Source organism: Pristiophorus japonicus, chromosome 3 (assembly GCF_044704955.1).
Source record: "Pristiophorus japonicus isolate sPriJap1 chromosome 3, sPriJap1.hap1, whole genome shotgun sequence".
In the NCBI taxonomy this organism is placed as follows: Eukaryota; Metazoa; Chordata; class Chondrichthyes; family Pristiophoridae; genus Pristiophorus; species Pristiophorus japonicus.
In genome coordinates, this window is record NC_091979.1 from 79,741,543 (window position 1) to 79,760,866 (window position 19,324).

Sequence of the window (19,324 nt, forward strand, 5' to 3'; positions counted from 1 at the left end):
ACTCTTAAAATGAGTTCTATTATGTATGTAAACATTGTAACTGTGTAAGACTTGCCACCAGAGGGCGCAACTGTTGGAGGCCCAAGGGTCATCTGCACACCTTGTGCAAGGGGGTATAAAAAGTTGTCTGCCATGTTGCTTAGGCACTCTGGAATTGTATTAAAGGGACTAAGGTCACATCAGTTTTAGCTCACAGTACTCAGTCTTGTGGAGTTCTTCTATACTTAACAAGTTCTTAGGTGGCTGAACAGTCCAATACGAGAACCACAGTCTCTGTCACAGGTGCGACAGATAGTTGTTGAGGGAAGGGGTGGGTGGGACTGGTTTGCCGCAAGCTCTTTCCGCTGCCTGCGCTTGATTTCTGCACGCTCTCGACGACGAGACTCGAGGTGCTCAACGCCCTCTCGGATGCACTTCCTCCACTTAGGGCGGTCTTTGGCCGGGGACTCCCAAGTGTCGGTGGCGATGCTGCACTTTATCAGAGAGGCTTTGAGGGTGTGCTTGAAATGTTTCCGATGCCCACCTTTGGCTCATTTGAAGGAGTTCCGAGTAGAGCGCTTGCTTTGGGAGTCTTGTGTCAGGCATGCGAACAATGTGGCCTGCCCAGCAGAGCTGATCAAGTGTGGTAATATACTTGAAGAAAACTAAAAAAACACTTATTAAAAATTTTATTGTGATTGAAATAATCAATTGCAAAGTGATATAGTTTTGATTGAGTCCAAAGTAGGACATTTTACATTGTTAATACCATATCACATCTGCCTAACCACAGCACTTTTGTGTTGAGCATTGAGCTGGTTTATTTTTTTAAATTTAAGGCGTTGATCTATGCAGACGGAATATAAGTCCCTGTACAAATAGTTACTGTCATTACAGATTACTTTGTGTGAAGCCCTTTAACAAGTTATATTTTTGACCAAAATTACACACACATTTCCTCGGGCATAAAAATTCAAATGTCTCCAACGTAAACATTAGCTTTAATCAGTCTATTTTAGTGATCTGAGAGCTACCATTTTTAGTCAATTCCTGTGCACCTGAAATCTTAAGTTAGAGTCAAAATATACTACTGAATGAAACAGAATTGGAATTCTCATTTATGATATGCAAACTGTTTCTGCTACATAGATCGATGACCAACGTTTGCTGCATGATCTAAGGCCAACATTTATTAATGTAAAATTAAGGCCAACAGAAGCAGTATAAATTACATTGGCAAAAGTAGGGAATGATTGAAGATGTTGTTTATGCATTCTAGAGATTGCAATCAGTTTTCACAAGTGCATTTAAAAATCTACATTTCACTGGTAAAAAGGCAGAATTATTGTACAATACGGAAACTAATTTTCATTGATAAGTTTAACTATAAAAAACATTCTATTAAAAGGTTAAAATAAGGCTGCTAAATAAATCTGTAGCGATACTTATTCATTACCTGAAAAAAAAGAAAGTGATTATAATATAGATTTGCAGGAGTCGTCTCAAGTTACACGTGTTCCGGGTGGTTCTGAAGGCATGTGATAAAGTCTCTGACTGGTCTGCTCTCATAGCAGATTTGAAAAACTGCAGCAAAGAGTGGAAATCTGTAAAAATACAAAAGTAGGTCTGAAACAATTGAACATGGGATGAAACCCTTATTCCCAAACTAGAAGTAGCACATGGAGGCCATGTGCTTCTACACACAGGATTTTTAATATTAAAAAGGCATACACACATTAAATCATGCTCTCATACACAAGAACATAAGAATTAGGAACAGGAGTAGGCCATCTAGCCCCTCGAGCCTGCTCCGCCATTCAACAAGATCATGGCTGATCTGGTCGTGGACTCAGCTCCACTTATCCGCCCTCTCCCCGTAACCCTTAATTCCCTTATTGGTTAAAAATCTATCTATCTTTGACTTGAAAACATTCAATGAGCTAGCCTCAACTGCTTCCTTGGGCAGAGAATTCCACAGATTCACAACCCTCTGGGAGAAGAAATTCCTTCTCAACTCGGTTTTAAATTGGCTCCTCCGTATTTTGAGGCTGTGCCCCCTAGTTCTAGTCTCCCCTATCAATGGAAACAACCTCTCTGCCTCTATCTTGTCTATCCCTTTCATGATTTTAAATGTTTCTATAAGATCACCCCTCATCCTTCTGAACTCCAACGAGTAAAGACCCAGTCTACTCAATCTATCATCATAAGGTAACCCCCTCATTTCTGGAATCAGCCTAGTGAATCATCTCTGTACCCCCTCCAAAGCTAGTATATCCTTCCTTAAGTAAGGTGACCAAAACTGCACACAGTACTCCAGGTGCAGCCTCACCAATACCCTATACAGTTGCAGCAAGACCTCCCTGCTTTTGTACTCCATCCCTCTCGCAATGAAGGCCAACATTCCATTCGCCTTCCTGATTACCTGCTGCACCTGCAAACTAACCTTTTGGGATTCATGCACAAGGGCCCCCAGGTCCCTCTGCACCACAGCATGTTGTAATTTCTCCCCATTCAAATAATATTCCTTTTTACTGTTTTTTTTCCAAAGTTGGATGACCTCACACTTTCCGACATTGTATTCCATCTGCCAAACCTTAGCCCATTCACTTAACCTATCCAAATCTCCTTGCAGCCTCTGAGTCCTCTACACAACCTGCTTTCCCACTAATCTTAGTGTCATCTGCAAATTTTGTTGCACTACACTCTGTCCCCTCTTCCAGGTCATCTATGTATATTGTAAACAGTTGTGGTCCCAGCACTGATCCCTGTGGCACACCACTAACCACCGATTTCCAACCGGAAAAGGACCCATTTATCCCAACTCTCTGCTTTCTGTTTGCCAGCCAATTCTCTATCCATGCTAATACATTTCCTCTGACTCTGCGTACCTTTATCTTCTGCAGTAACCTTTTGTGTGGCACCTTATCGAATGCCTTTTGGAAATCTAAATACACCACATCCATCGGTACACCTCTATCCACCATGCTCGTTATATCCTCAAAGAATTCCAGTAAGTTAGTTAAACATGATTTCCCTTTCATGAATCCATGCTGCGTCTGCTTGATTGCACTATTCCTATCTAGATGTCCCGCTCTTTCTTTCTTAATGATAGTTTCAAGCATTTTCCCCACTACAGATGTTAAACTAACCGGCCTATTGTTACCTGCCTTTTGCCTGCCCCCTTTTTTAAACAGAGGCGTTACATTAGCTGCTTTCCAATCCGCTGGTACCTCCCTAGAGTCCAGAGAATTTTGGTAGATTATAACGAATGCATCTGGTATAACTTCCGCCATCTCTTTTAATAGCCTGGGATGCATTTCATCAGGACCAGGGGACTTGTCTACCTTCAGTCCCATTAGCCTGTCCAGCACTACCCCACTAGTGATAGTGATTGTCTCAAGGTCCTCCCTTCCCACATTCCTGTGGCCTGCAAATTTTGGCATGGTTTTTGTGTCTTCCACTGTGAAGACGGAAGCAAAATAATTGTTTAAGGTCTCAGCCATTTCCACATTTCCCATTATTAAATCCCCCTTTTCATCTTCTAAGGGACCAACATTTACTTTAGTCACTCTTTTCCGTTTTATATATCTGTAAAAGCTTTTACTATCTGTTTTTATGTTTTGCGCAAGTTTAGCTTCGTAATCTATCTTCCCTTTCTTTATTGCTTTTTTAGTCATTCTTTGCTGTTGCTTAAAATTTTCCCAATCCTCTAGTTTCCCATTAACCTTGGCCACCTTATACGCATTGGTCTTTGATTTGATAATTTCCTTTATTTCCTTGGTTATCCACAGCTGGTTATCCCTTCTCTTGCCGCCCTTCTTTTTCACTGCGCACTATGAAAGAGCTCCTTAAAAGTCCTCCACTGTTCCTCAATTGTGCCACCGTTTAGTCCTTGTTTCCAGTCTACTTTAGCCAACTCTGCCCTCATCCCACTGTAGTCCCCTTTGTTTAAGCATAGTACGCTCATTTCTGACACAACTTCCTCATCCTCAATCTGTATTACAAATTCAACCATATTGTGATGACTTATTCCAAGAGGATCTTTTACGAGGAGATCGTTTATTTTTCCTGTCTCATTACACAGGACCAGATCTAAGATGGATTGCTCCCTTGTAGGTTCTGTTACATACTGTTCTAAGAAACAATCCCGTATGCATTCTATGAATTCCTCCTCTAGGCTACCCCATGCGATTTGATTTGACCAATCGATATATCGGTTAAAATCCCCCATGACTACTGCCGTTCCTTTTTCACATGCCTCCATTATTCCCTTGATTATTGCCCGCCCCACCGTGAAGTTATTATTTGGGGGCTTATAAACTACGCCGACCTGTGACTTTTTCCCCTTACTATCTCTAATCTCCACCCACAATGATTCAACATTTTATTCATTGGAGCCAATATCATCCCTCACAACTGCCCTGATATCATCTTTTATTAACAGAGCTACCCCACCTCCTTTCCCTTCTTGCCTATCTTTCTGAATCGTCAGATACCCCTGTATGTTTAATTCCCAGTCTTGGCCACCAAATCATACCCATTTGTATAGATTTGTGCCGTCAACTCATTTACTTTATTTCGAATGCTGCGTGCATTTAGGTAGTGTTTTCATCCTAGTTTTTAAACTATGATTTTTAGTTTTGACCCCTCCTGCAGCCCTTTTATATTCAGTGGCCCTTTTTGTTTCTTGCCTTTGGTTTCTCTGCCCTCCACTTTTACTCATCTCTTTTCTGTCTTTTGTTTTTGTCTCCTTTTTGTTTCCCTCTGTCTCCCTGTATTGGTTCCCATCCCCCTGCCATATTAGTTTAACTCCTCCCCAACAGCACTAGCAAACACTCCCCCTAGGACATTGGTTCCGGTCCTGCCCAAGTGCAGACCGTCCAGTTTGTACTGGTCCCACCTCCCCAGAACCTGTTCCAATGCCCCACGAATTTAAATCCCTCCCTGCTGCACCACTGCTCAAGCCACGTATTCATCTGTGCTATCCTGCGATTCCTACTCTGACTAGCACGTGGCACTGGTAGCAATCCCGAGATTACTACTTTTGAGGTCCTATTTTTTAATTTAGCTCCTAGCTCCTTAAATTCGTCTCGTAGGACCTCATCCTTTTTTTTTTTTTACCTATGTCGTTGGTACCAATGTGCACCACGACAACTGGCTATTCTCCCTCCCTTTTTAGAATGTCCTGCACTCGCTCGGAGACATCCTTGACCCTTGTGCCAGGGAGGCAACATACCATCCTGGAGTCTCAATTGCGGCCGCAGAAACGCCTATCTATTCCCCTTATGATTGAATCCCCTATCACTATCGCTCTCCCACTCTTTTTCATGCCCTCCTGTACAACAGAGCCAGCCACGGTGCCATGAACTTGGCTGCTACTGCTCTCCCCTGATGAGTCATCTCCCTCAACAGCACTCAAAGCAGTGTATCTGTTTTGCAGGGGGATGACCAGATGGGACCTCTGCACTACCTTCTTTGTACTACTCTTCCTGCTGGTCTTCCATTCCCTAGCTGGTTGTGGATCCTTCTCATGCGGTAAGACCAACTCACTACACGTGCCACTTATGTCATTCTCAGCATCGTGGATGCTCCAGAGTGAATCCACCCTCCGCTCCAATTCCGCAACGCGGTCCGTCAGGAGGTGGAGGCGGATACACTTCTCACACATATAGTCGTCAGGGACACCGAAAGTGTCCCTGAGTTCCCACATGGTAGAGGAGGAGCATATCACGTGACCGAGCTCTCCTGCCATGCCTTAACCCTTAGATACCCTTAAATTGGTAACAACAATGTTACAGTTTACTTACTGATATAAAAAATAAAAAGAAAAGCTACTCACCAATCACCAGCCAATCACTTACCCCCTTGGCTGTGACGTCACCTTTTGATTCCTTTCGAATTCTTTTTTGCTTTCTCTCCCGCTGCAGCTGCAGCTGCACTGGTACGCCTTTATAGGCCGCTCCGACACTGCTCCCGCCTCTCACCAACTGCCGCTGCCTGTGAAACACCCGCTGGGCCTTTATAGGCCGCTCCGACACTACAATGCCTAGCCTGTTACAGAGCTGCACTAACAGAGGGTACCTACCCAACCTCGCAATAGAGAACAAAAATGATTTGAAAATGGGGACAAATAACTTTTAAAATTCTCAGGCTATATGAGCATCGCTGGAAAGACCAGCATTTACTGCCCATCCCTAATTGCCCTTGAAGGTGGTGGTGGACCTCTTCATGTTCTGAGTACTAGTCCAGGCCTCTAAATGATTAGTCCAGGAACATAACCATCATGCTACTGTACCCACTCTAAATTGTCTAAAATTTATGCAAAATTCAGATACGTTCTATGTTTGTGACCAAATGTGGTAGTTTTTACTGCTTACTCCCTAAACCTTCCTAGTGCTATTCTTCAAGATGCTCCTTAAAACCTACCTTTTTGACCAAGTTTTTGGTCACCTGTCCTAATAACGCCTTATGTGGCGCTGTGTTGAATTTTGTTTGAATATGCTCCAGTGAGGTGCCTTGGGACATCTTGCTATGTTAAAGGCACTATATAAATGCAAGTTGTTTTGATTGTTATACAATCCATGATGTATTGACATTTATTAACCAATAAAATTAAAAGTAAATTAACCAACTAATTTACTAGTCATAAATACTTACTTGTTCACCAAGTTCTTCTGTTTGAGCACTTTGTAAACCTCGGCTGAAGTCTGAGGACCTTGCAGCTTTTGCCCATTCAACATCTCGCTTTCCAGATCCTCAATAGACTGGATAAAATATAATGAAAGACTATAAAAATCTAAGGTGCAACTACATGGCCTGTATCCCAATTATCCATATATTATTCAGCAAAGTAGTAAGTGTTGTCAAATACATTGAGCAACTAAGTTGTAACATTGGCACATATTTAGATGCAACATTACCAAAAACAAGATTGACATGCATCACATTATCTCATCCAAAATACAACATGGAGTCAGTCCCCTTCATGCAACAAGCACAGCAAAAACTGCTTTTCTATTTACTCAACTCCCTTATTTTTAGACTGGTCTTTGAGTTCTAATCTTTGATTACATTTTATGCTTTGTACAATTATACAGGACTTCTGTTATATTTGCTTTGTAAATCATAAATGCTCGATTCCCAAGGTTTTTGTTATATTAAAGATTGTATGCTTTGGCTATGAAATGGAGAGCTTTACCTTTTCACTCATTAGTTTATTCACTTTTTTCATAAAAAGCAAAATATTAAAATGAGAATTATATTTCTCATACCTATAAATGCACTACTAAAAAAAAATCAAAAAAGACCTTTATCAGAGCAAGATAAAATAACACCTACTTTTCCAGTTTTCACAAATGCTTCTGCTACCTTTCTGTTGCGCCCTCCATAACAAGTTGTAACAAGATCAGCAACTCCGCAACTCTCCAGGAAAGTGGCTGATGTAACTGGTCCTTTACAAAATAATTTAGCAAAAGCTAACATTTCCATCAATCCCAAGCGGATAACAGCAGCTTTCGTGTTGTCGCCAGAGCCAAGCCCATCACAGAAGCCAGCACCAACAGCCACGATATTCTAGAAGAAAAATAAAATTGAGATTAAAATCCAAAATATACATTGGAATTCAATTATGTATGAAGCAACACAAATTAAGTTTGAAATGTGCATTTTAGTGAGCCTTAAAAAACACTTCAGATCAAGCTGTCCTCTTTTCTCTATCTACACCACAAGTTTTCAAACTACAGTCTCTGAACCTTTTGAGAAGAACCAGGATTTCTGACCAGATGTCATTAGATTTCCATATTTTCTAACTTCGAGATGTTAAGTAAAAATATTTTCTACGTTGAGAGCATCTTTTTTTCTTGGGGTAGCTAAAAGTCTGCTGGAAGTTTGGGCAGAGAATCATAGAATCGTTTCAGCACAGAAGGAGGCCATTCAGCCCATCGAGCCTATGCCGACTCTCTGCAAGAATGTTTCAGCTAGTCCCATTCCTCTGCCCTTTCCCCGCAGCCCTGCAAAAAAACTTTCCTTCAGCTTCTCCAGTCTATCCACGTAATTGAAGTCCCTCATCGTTGGAACCATTCTTCTAAATCTTTTCTGCATCCTCTCGAAGGCCTTCAGATCCTTCCTAAAGTGTGGTGCCCAGAATTGGATACAATACTCCAGTTGAGGATGTTGTCGGATGGGCCGGTCCCACCGAGGATGTTAATCGGCGGGATGGCCCCGCCGAGGTGGTGTTCGGGCGGGCTGGCAACGAGGCCCCAAGGTAAGGGCAGTGGCAGCAAGGCGAGGCCCGAGGTTGGACAGCGACAGGGCTCAGAGGTCGTCAGGGTCGTCGGGTCCGGATTCTGGAACATTTTACAGATTCCAGACGACCCTGCCACCGATCGGTCTGGAGTCCGGATTCCAGGAGTCCGGATTCTCGACGCTGCACCTGTAGTAGTTGATGCAAATATATTTAAGTTTGGGAAAACGGCGTGCAAGATGGATACAGCAGCACAATTGCAAAGGGATACAATAGAAGTTGCATTTGAAAAGAAGGGTGAATAGAGAAATATGGGTCTAAGGGACAAGAAAGGAATTGGCAATCACCATATCCTTCAATTTGTGAATAGCACGTGAGACTTTATTCAAGGTGGAAACTACATCTACCAAGTAATTGTTGTGTATGGAGAAAGAGTCAGACTAAACACTGAGCTCAAAGTAAAGTGTGACTGTAGTCTTTTATTGCAGGTCTCCAGAGTGCCTCTCCAACCTGTGAAGCCTTCTTAAGTATCTGTGCTCCCAAGGGATTATGGGGATCCCTTGGGACTCCGGGGGATGAGCCCTCTGGTGGCTGTAGAGTAAATACAAGTCCAAATATATATATATATATATATATATATATAAAAACAACATTCCCCCCCAAAGTCAATAATGTAACTATTTACAATGTGAGTCGATCTGGGGCCCTTCTTGTCCGTCTCGGTGTGAAAGCTGGTGTTGTTTAATCATTTGTTGGGCCCTCGCTGTGCAGCTGGCCTTGCTGGGCTGCCTGATGTGTTGGGCCCTGCAGGGCTGCTGTGGATGATGGGTTCTGCTTCGTGGTCAACCGTGGTGCCGGTTGCCACTGGTGTGTCTGTTGGGGGATCAAAAAAGGTGGGGTCCAAGGTGGTTTGCTCAGGATAGTCCGTGAATCTGAGTTTGATTTGGTCCAAGTGTTTCCGGTGAATATGTCCATTTGAAAGTTTGACACGAAACACCCTGCTCCCCTCTTTGGCCACGACAGTGCCGGGAAGCGACTTGGGACCTTGTCCATGATTTAATGCAAATAAAGGATCATGGACTTCAATCTCGTGTGACACATTTGCGCTATCATAGTGTGCAGTTTGTTGAAGCCGCCTACTCTCTACCTGTTCATGTAGATCATGCTGAACTAACGAGAGCCTTGTCTTAAGTGCTCTTTTCATGAGCAGTTCAGCAGGTGGGATCCCAGTGAATGAATGGGGTCTCGTGCGGTAGCTAAGCAGGACTCGGGATAGGTGAGTCTGCAGTGAACTTTCAGTTACCCTCTTCAAGCCTTGCTTGATGGTTTGCACTGTTCTCTCTGCCTGACCACTGGACGTTGGTTTAAATGGGGCAGATGTGACACGTTTGATCCGGTTACGGGTCATGAATTCTTTGAACTCAGCACTGGTAAAACATGGCCTGTTATCGCTCACCAGGACATCGGGTAAGCTGTGAGTGGCCAACATGGCCCGCAGGCTTTCAGTTGTGGCAGCGGATGTGCTAGTCGGCATTATCTCACATTCAATCCACTTGGAGTACGCGTCTACAACCACAAGCAACATTTTACCCAAGAACGGGCCTGCATAGTTGACGTGTATCCTAGACCACGGTTTGGAGGGCCAAGACCATAAACTTAGCAGCGCCTCCTTGAGTACATTGCTTAACTGCAAACATGTATTACATTTGTGAACATGGGACTCTAAGTCCGCATCGATACCAGGCCACCACACGTGGGATCTGGCTATCGCTTTCATCATTATGATGCCTGGGTGGGTACTGTGGAGGTCATTGATGAAGGTGTCTCTGCCCATCTTGGGAACCACTACTCGATTTCCCCACAGAAGGCAGTCTGCCTGTATAGACATTTCATCTTTGCACCACTGGAATGGCTTTATCTCTTCCTGCATTTCCACTGGGACACTGGATCAGCTCCCGCGACGCCCACAGCTTTTTAGAGATAATAAGGGGTCCTGGCTTGTCCAGGTTTTGGTCTGCCGGGTAGTGGCGGGTGATTGCTCACTCTCAAATGCTTCCATAACCATGGCTAGAACTGCGGGCTGCGCCATTTCCACCCCCGTGATGGGCAATGGCAGCCTACTGAGCATCGGCGCTGTTGTCTGTGGCGAATGGCGTAGTTATATGCGGACGTGAGCGCCCATCTCTGGATGCGGGCCGATGCTTTGGTATTTATCCCTTTATTCTCAGAAAACAGGGATAAGTAGCTTATGGTCAGTTTCCAATTCGAATTTTAGCCCAAACAGGTATTGATGCATTTTCTTTACCCCATAGACACACGCTAACGCTTCTTTTTCAATCATGCTGTAGGCTCTCTCGGCCTTATACAGACTCATGGATGCATAAGCAACCGGTTGCAGTTTCCCGAAATCATTAGCTTGTTGCAATACACACCCGACGCCATGTGAGGACACATCACATGCTAGTACCAAACACTTACATGGATCATACAACACAAACAATTTGTTTGAGCATAACAATTTTCTCGCCTTTGCAAAGGCATTTTCTTGGCTTTTGCCCCAAACCCATTCGCCCCCTTTTCGTAGTAAGACATTAGTGGTTCTAGCAGGGTGCTGAGACCCGGTAAGAAGCTATCAAAGTAGTTCAAGAGTCTCAGAAACGACCGCAGCTCCATCACGTTCTGTGGCCTCGGCGTGTTCTCGATTGCCTCCGTCTTCACGTTGGTGGGCCTGATGCCGTCCGCTGCAATCTTCCTTCCCAGGAACTCCACTTCAGGCGAAGGGAAAACGCACTTTGAGCATTTTAACCTGAGCCCCACGCAGTTGAGTCGACTAAGAACCTCCTCCAGGTTCTGCAGATGCTCGACCGTGTTCCGACCTGTGACCAAGATGTCGTCCTGGAAGATCACGGAATGCGGGACCGACTTCAGTAAACTTTCCATGTTTCTCTGGAATATCGCCGCCGCTGATCGGATTCCAAACGCACATCTGTTTTAAACAAAAAGACCTTTGTGCATGTTGATGCAGGTGACGGCCTTCGATGATTCCTCCAGCTCCTGCGTCATGTACGTTGAAGTCAGATCCAGCTTCGTGAACGTCTTTCCTCCCGGCAGCATTGCAAAGAGGGCATCGGCTTTTGGTAGTGGGTATTGTTCCTGCAGGGAGAAACTTTGTAATTGCCACAGATTTTGACGGTGCAGTCTCTCTTGAGGACTGGGACAATAGGACTGGCCCACTTGTTGAACTCAATCGGTGAAATGATGCCCTCTCTTTGCAGCCGGTCTAGCTCGATCTCTCCCCTTTCTCTCATCATGTACGGTGCTGCTCTAGCCTTATGATGGATGGGTCGCGCCCCCGGAATTAGGTGGATCTGCACTTTTGCTCCTTGGAATTTCCCGATGCCTGGTTCGAACAGCGAAGGAAATTTGTTTAAGACCTGGGCACACGAAGTGTCATCAGCGGGTGATAGTGCTCGGATGTTGTCCCAGTTCCAGCGTATCTTTCCTAGCAGCTCCTGCCGAGCAGCGTGGGACCATCGCCCGGTACCACCCAGAGAGGTAGCTTGTGCACCGCTCCATCGTAGGAGACCTTTACAGTAGCACTGCCGATTACAGGAATCAGTTCTTTTGTGTAAGTTCTTAGTTTGGATTGGAGTACGAATTGGAGTTAAGACTGGCCTTGAGGCCTTGGTGCACCACAATCTTTCAAAAGTCTTTTTGCCTATGATGGACTGGCTTGCGCCCAGCTCCATTGACACCGGGAGTCCATTTAGTTCAACAATCAGCATTATCGGGGGACAATTCGTGGTGAATGTGTGTACCCCATGTCCCTCTGCCTCCTCTATCTGAGGCTCTGTTTCGTCGTGATCCTCCTCTGCAACATGGTGGTTTGCAGGTTTAACAGGCTTAGCAGCTCGTCTGTACACTCGTTGGAAGTGTCCCATTGTTCCACAGCCCTTGTAAATGTATCCTTTGAATGGGCATGAATGAAAACGATGATCACCCCCGCAGCGCCAACAAGGTGTTAATGGCCTTGCATTCATCACCCTTGATGGTGGACTCAGACATCTTCGGACGTGTAGCTGCAGTTGTGTGTGACCTGCCCTGTACATTACGATTCGAAAACAACATCATTTTGTTCACAGTACTTATAGCAGCACGTGTGTGCTGAGAAATTTGCTTCGTATTGTCACTGGTGGCAATGAACGCCTGGGCTATCGCTATGGCCTTACTCAAGGTTGGGGTCTCTACAGTCAAAAGATTGCAAAGTATGGTTTCGTGGCCAATGCCAAGTACGAAAAAGTCTGAGCATGTGCTCCAAATGTCCTTCAAATTTGCAATGTCCTGCAAGGCATCTTAGCTCGGCGACATAACTCGCCACTTCCTGGCCTTCAGACCTTTTGTAGGTGTAGAACCGGTACTTTGCCATCAGAACACTTTCCTTCGGGTTCAAATGCTCTTGGACCAGTGTGCACAAATCGTTGTACAATTTCTCCGTGAGTTTCGTTGGAATGAGCAGATTCTTCATGAGGCCATATGTTGGTGCCCCACAGACGGTGAGGAGGATCACCCTTCGTTTGGCAGCGCTCTCTTCCCCATCTAGCTCGTTGGCCACAAAGTATTGGTCGAGTCGCTCCAAAAAAGTTTCCCAAACATCTCCCTCCGAAAAATTTCTCCAGGATGCCCACTGTTGTCTGCATCTTTGGGTTTGCTATCTGTATCTCGTCGCCAGTTGTTGTGTATGGAGAAAGAGTCAGACTGAACACTGTGACCTTAGTCTTTTATTGCAGGTCTCCAGAGTGCCTCCCCAACCTGTGAAGCCTTCTTAAGTACCTATGCTCCCAAGGGATTATGGGATCCCTTTGGACTCGGGGGGATGAGCCCTCTGGTGGCTGTACAGAGTAAATACAAGTCCACATATAACAGTAATAACTTCCACTATTTTCATTACCCATTTTTTTTTCGAAAAGCAGAAATAAGTTAAATGTAATTTTTTCATTTCAGTCGACAATAACCTTTTATTAGTGACAGAACAGTAAATGCAATAATTATAGGTCGACAGGAAGTTTTAGTTTAATACAGTTTTTGGTTGAATTGTGCAATCAAACTAGGACTCATAGAATCATAGAATGATAATGCACAGAAGGAGGCCATTCCACCCATCGTGCTGTGCCAGTTCTTTCAAAGAGCTATCCAATTTGTCCCGCTCCCTTGCTCTTTCCCCATAGCCCGGCACTTTTTTTCTTTTCAACTATTTATTAATTTCCCTTTTGAAAGTTATTACCTAATCTGCTTCCACCACCCTTTTCGGCAGTGTATTCCGGACCAGAACAACTTGCTACGTAAATAAATGTTTGTTTGTCACTTCTAGTTTCTTTATACCATTCTAGTAAATTTCCTCTGCACCCTCTCTATGGCCTTGGCATCTTTCCGAAAGTGTGGTATGCAGAATTGGCCACAATATTCCAGCTGGTTATAAAGGTTGAGCATAACTTCCTCACTTTTGTACTCTATGCCTCTTTATAAAGCCTTCATAACTTGTCAAGCCACCTGCAAAGACTTGTATACTTCAGTTCCTACACCCCCTGTAAAATTGTACCATTTAGTTTATACTGACTCTCCTCATTCTTCCTGCCAAATGTATCACTTCACATTTCTCTGCATTAAATTTCCTGTATCTGCCCATTTCACCATCTGTCTATGTCCTCCTTAAGTCTGTTACTATTCTCCTCACTGTTAACTACATATCTGAGTTACTGTCATAAACTTTGAAATTATGCCCTGTATACCCAAGTCCAGGTTATTAATATATGGCAAAATGAGCAGTGGTCCCAACACGGACACCTGTGGGACACCAGTGTACACTTCCCGCCAGTCTGAAAAACAACCGTTCATCATTCTCTGCTTTCTGTCCCTTAGCCAATTTCATATCCACGCAGCCGCTGCCCCTTTAATTCCATTGGCTTCAATTTTGCTAACAAGTCTAGTATGTGGTACTTTTTCAAACACTTTTTGAAAATCCATATAAACACATCAACTGCACTATCTGCATTCACCGTATCCGTTCAGCAAAGAACTCAATCAAGTTTGTGAAATATGATTTGTCTTTAACAAATCCATACTGACTCATTTATTAATCCATATTTTTCAAAGTGCCAATTAATTTTGTCCCGGATTAATGTCTCAAAGTTTCCCCACCATCGACATTAAGTTTATTGTCCTGTAATTGCCGAGTTTATCTCTTTCTCCCTTTTTGAACAAGGGTATAACGTTTGCAATCCTTCAGTCCGCTGGCACCACTCCTATATGATCTTTGAGGTGAGAAATAATGGGTAGTTTTTTTGTTTTAGGACTCACGCCTACAGAACTAGGTTTTTACCATTCAAACTCATTTCAGAAAGGACCCTTAAAAATCAGGAAAAAAGGAAAGAGAAAAGAAACTTTCACCCTATCTGTCTACACTGAACTTGATGTTAAAAAAGCAATGTCTAAAGCTTTTAATTATTGACACAAGGGCCGGACACTATTTCAAAGTAAATTTGCTGGATTTGGTAAGGCCGTTCACTGGGAAGTACCAGTTTTAAAAAATAATCAGGAGCCTGTGGCACTAACTCACCTAAATTCAGCGTAGAAACAGTGTGGCACATTCCACCACTCAATCCTTCAGGCCGTGATCACTAATAGAGATCACCACACACACCTTAAATGTGTGGAGGAATGTGGGCAATGTCTACATATTCATTGTTTTACACAGAAGTAATTGATTAATCAGTAAAATTACTGCCAATAAGGACTCAAGAACATTACTAAATGCCAATACTTTTTGCTACCAATTCCGGATTTGCCAACATTGCAAGATTTGCATGCTGAAGAGTAAGGTATAAAATCAACTTCTGGAAATTTATTTTAAAAAGGGTTTATCTAAATGCAATTAGAAGAAAAAGAAAATCCTGGTATAAATTGTAATAATATTTCTATATATGGACTTTAGGTAACATTTAAAGTAGTATGACTACAATATTTCTATGAAGAAAAGTTAATAAAAAGAACACTTTGGAAAAACCACCTATGCATAAAAAAGCTCTTAAAATTGTACAAAAAACATAATCCTTGATCTAATCAGAAAGTAACCCTGAAAATCTACACTTAAGCACATTCTGTACCTCGCTCATCTATTAACTAAAAACTGCAGATGCTGGATATCTGAAACAAAACAGAAGATGCAAGTCAGTCAGCAATAAAAACAGAAAATGCTGAAAATACTCAGGTCAGGGAGCAGCTGTGGAGAGAAACAGTTAACATTTCATGTTGACGACCCTTCGTTTGAACTGGAAAAAGTGTGAGATGTAACAGATTTTTAAGTAAGTGTCGGGGCAGGGAAAGGAAAGAACAAAAGAGAAGGTCTGTGATAGGGTGGAAGGCAGGCGAGATTAGCGAGACAAAAGGGATGATGGGGCGAGGCAAAAGGAGATGGTAAAGTCAGTCAGCATGTTTCTCTGACAAAGCGTCTAAACTTTAAATTCAACTGATCGACTGAATGTTTCCAGAATTTTCTATATTTGTTTCCTAACTACATTAACGTGTTTTAAACATTAGATCTCTCTTATTGATTCATTGTATTGAAACTTTTACACAATCCCCTTCCACCCATGAACTTCACAAGTAAATGAATATTAAACATTTGACCATTGAAGAACTTTAGTTTATACAGAAAGGAAGAAAACGGCAGCCTTGAGCCATTGTAAAGTCGTATCCTTTGAAAATGTTACAAAATCGCAATTTAGCTCTGAAGCAACAAAAAATAAAAATTTTATATATTTGTATTTATCAAAAGTAATATGTTTTCAGTTTTCAAAATACACATCTTAATATTTGCACATTTTCTCGACATTTCCTTAATGAATACTGTAAGGTTGTGTAGAAATATAGGGCCCAAGTTTCCACATGATTTGCGCCTGATTTTTAGGAGCAACTGATGGAGAACGGACTATCTTAGAAATTGCAATTCTCCACTTTTTTTTTTCTGCAGTTCTAGTCAGGTAGAACAGTTCTACCTGTTCTACACATTAAAAAATCAGGCGCAGGTTACAAATTAGGCATCCAGAACGAGGTGGGGGGGAAGGGAAGTCATTAAATTCTATAATAAATCCTTATTTATACTTATTCAAATATTATACAAATAAATCCAACCTGAATAAACATTTATAAGCAAAGAAAAGATTAAATAATCCATCTTCCTACCTGTGTGAAAGTGCTTCAGGCAGGCCTTTCGGGACCGAAGGCTAAACGGGCCGACCCGAGACTTCGGGCAGGGTCCGTCCCCAGCACCAGATTTACAGGTAGGTGGCGTTGGGTTGGGTCGGGTCGGGGAGGTTCGGGTCGGGGGGGAGGGGAGAGGGAGGGGAGGAGGTCGGGGAGGAGGTCAGGTCGGATCCAGTCCGGGAGCGGGAGTCGGGGGGGGGTCAGGTCGGGGGGCAGGAGCGCGGGTCGGGTCGGGTTGGGTCCAGTCGGAGAGGCGGGGAGCGGGAACAGGAGCGCGGGGCGGGGAGCGGGAACAGGAGCGCGGGTCGGGTCCAGTCGGGGGGGGCGGGGAGCGGGAACAGGAGCGCGGGTCGGGTCGGGGAGGCGGGGAGCGGGAACAGGAGCGCGGGTCGGGTCGGGTACAGTCGGGGAGCGGGAGGGGGCGGGGAGTGGGTGTCGGGTCTGGTCCGGAGGCAGGGGGGAGAGCGGGTGTCGGGTCTGGTCCGGAGGCAGGGGGGGCGGGGAGCGAGTGTCGGGTCTGGTCGGGGGGGGGAGCCTTATTCACGCAGCCCCAGTGAGGCCATTCAGCCAGGGCTAGGGGCTGCGTGCTTCGGGCCCCTCCCACACAGTTCGGCGCCTGGAGCTACTGCACTTGCGTGCCCACTGTAGCGCGCATGTGCAGAGGTCCCGGCACTGTTTTCAGCACAGGGACCTGGCTCCGCCCTCCCACAGCTCGTGCTGGCTGCACCGAGGGCCAGAGGACCTGCAAGTAGGTGGAGAATACCGAGGATTTTTTTAGGTGCACTTTGTGGCGCGAAAAACAGGCGTCCAGGTCGGGACTGCACCGTTCTAGGCGCGTGTGGAAACTTGGGCCCATTGTATTTTTAAATTCATGATCTTGGAATTAATTGGAAGATCTCAAGATCTACTGGAAACCAAGCAGTAAAATACAGCTCCATTTTTAAAAGCATATTTCAAAACTTTCATCCAGATTTATTGATTAAAATTGCTTAATCACTTACCTTCAACGCACCACAAATTTCCACAGTGTCACATTCCTCTACCACTGTAATTCTGAAATTTGGGGTCTGTATCAGTTCCTTAAATATCTGTCCATGAATATTATTTTTGGATCCTGACAAATGTATAGAGATAAAAAGAACAGTAAAAGCATTAGATTTCAACAGAACCCAAATGTCACTTGAGGCGGCTTACTAAGCAGTTCTACAGAAGATCTTACCATGTTTTGCAATATTCTTATTGCAACACGATTACACACCATCCACTGTGTTGCAACAGCATGTTGGTTTAGTGCTTAATCTAACACAACCCTTCAGTATGCACTTTGATCTTTTTTAAACCAATGTAAACATAATTATATAGAACGGGTATGAATGAAAAAGATTTACATACATTTGCACAGCAAAATTTGAGGTTATCTTTTTTGTCACTTTCTGGTGATAAAAATAACTGAACAACCAGACCACTTTTTGCCATTTCTCAGTCACCACAAAAGTAAAAAAAGTGGTGAGAAAAAAAAAATCTTAGTTTTATATAAATTAAAGAAACTTGCTGAGATTAATCAATCAGTTAATGTTTTTTTTATATAAGTGGAAGACACTGACAGTGTAAGCACCACTTATGCTTAAGTATGACTCCAGGCTCAATAGCTCTCACCTTCCATGTAAATACTTGAAATGCATCACTGTAAAATAGTTAGTTTTACAGACTAGCACAAAAAAATATTGATGATTCTGAAACAATACCATATTGGTTTTATAATCAGGAATCCAGTCGAGAGCCGAGTGATACTATGCGACTAAATTAGAGGCTTATTTACAACTCTAGTTTAAAAAAGTCAGAAGAGTCTTTGGAATGCCAGCAGCACACAATCATATTTCTTACCAATTGTTGTCTCACAGAATTTTTCATCTGCCACCTCACTGGCAATGTTGGCACCCATCAGCACAGACATTTCAATACCAAGTTTCTCATGAATTATATGTGATATTAACTTAAGCCCATCAGGACCTTCATCAATTCCCTATAAAATAAAACATAAAAGATTAACTTTAGTACAGTTAGCCAAACATTATTAGCCTATAGAAAGAGTGTTAAACATAAACATAAGAAATAGGAGCAGGAGTAGGCCATTCAATATCATGACTGATCCCTCGATTCCCTTAGTGTCTAAAAATCTATCGATCTCAATCTTGAATATACTCAATGACTGATCATTTACAACCCTCTGAGGTAGAGAATTCCAACACTCTCTGAATGAAGAAATAGTTTACCTCAGTCCTAAATGTCCCACCCCTTCTCCTAAAGACCAAAATATATTGTTATACGGCAAGGGTGGAAGAAAGTTGCTATGTATCAATATTGTAAATGCATTTGAAAAGAATGAGTTTGTGATGTTTCTCTCCAGAATTACAAAAGTAATTCCTCATCCAGGCTTTCCAAAATCAGTTTCATAATATCGAACAATTATACAAGAAAGTTAGGTATGTCCATGGCTAACGTCTGCTCTTCTCCACAAATCCTCCATCACCCCCACTGTGGCATTAGTCACATTCTCTCTGAGCAGCAACGAGCTTGTTCCTCTTTTCCACTAATATCCCAACAAGTTAATTGTGTGGGGGTTTAATCTCCAAGTATTAGCTTGGCTCAGTTGGTAGCACTTTCGACTATGAGTCTTTCCAGAACATGAGCACATAATCTAAACTGACACTTCAGTACAATACTGAAGGAGTACTGCATTTGAACCCCTGCATCATCATAGATAAAGAAAGCCTTGGAAAATGAGGTCTTGTTAGGAGATAAAACATTGGTAGCGGAACATATACTGTTCCAAGGAGTAAAGCT

The 19,324-nt window shown here is 43.3% G+C and overlaps 1 protein-coding gene across 1 annotated transcript in view; it reads right to left on the reverse strand.

Annotated features, from left to right (window-relative positions):
* Positions 1-654: 654 nt before the first annotated feature.
* The window catches only part of LOC139259766 (glycerol-3-phosphate dehydrogenase [NAD(+)], cytoplasmic-like), a 32,700-nt gene continuing 14,030 nt past the window's right edge, over positions 655-19,324 (reverse strand). The window contains exons 4-8 of the mRNA XM_070875482.1: positions 18,365-18,503; positions 17,482-17,594; positions 7,318-7,551; positions 6,637-6,743; positions 655-1,583 (exon numbers count right to left, since the gene is read on the reverse strand). Of these exons, the coding sequence (XP_070731583.1) occupies positions 1,487-1,583; positions 6,637-6,743; positions 7,318-7,551; positions 17,482-17,594; positions 18,365-18,503 (690 nt within the window). The 3' untranslated portion in view covers positions 655-1,486. The remainder of the gene's footprint in view (positions 1,584-6,636; positions 6,744-7,317; positions 7,552-17,481; positions 17,595-18,364; positions 18,504-19,324) is intronic.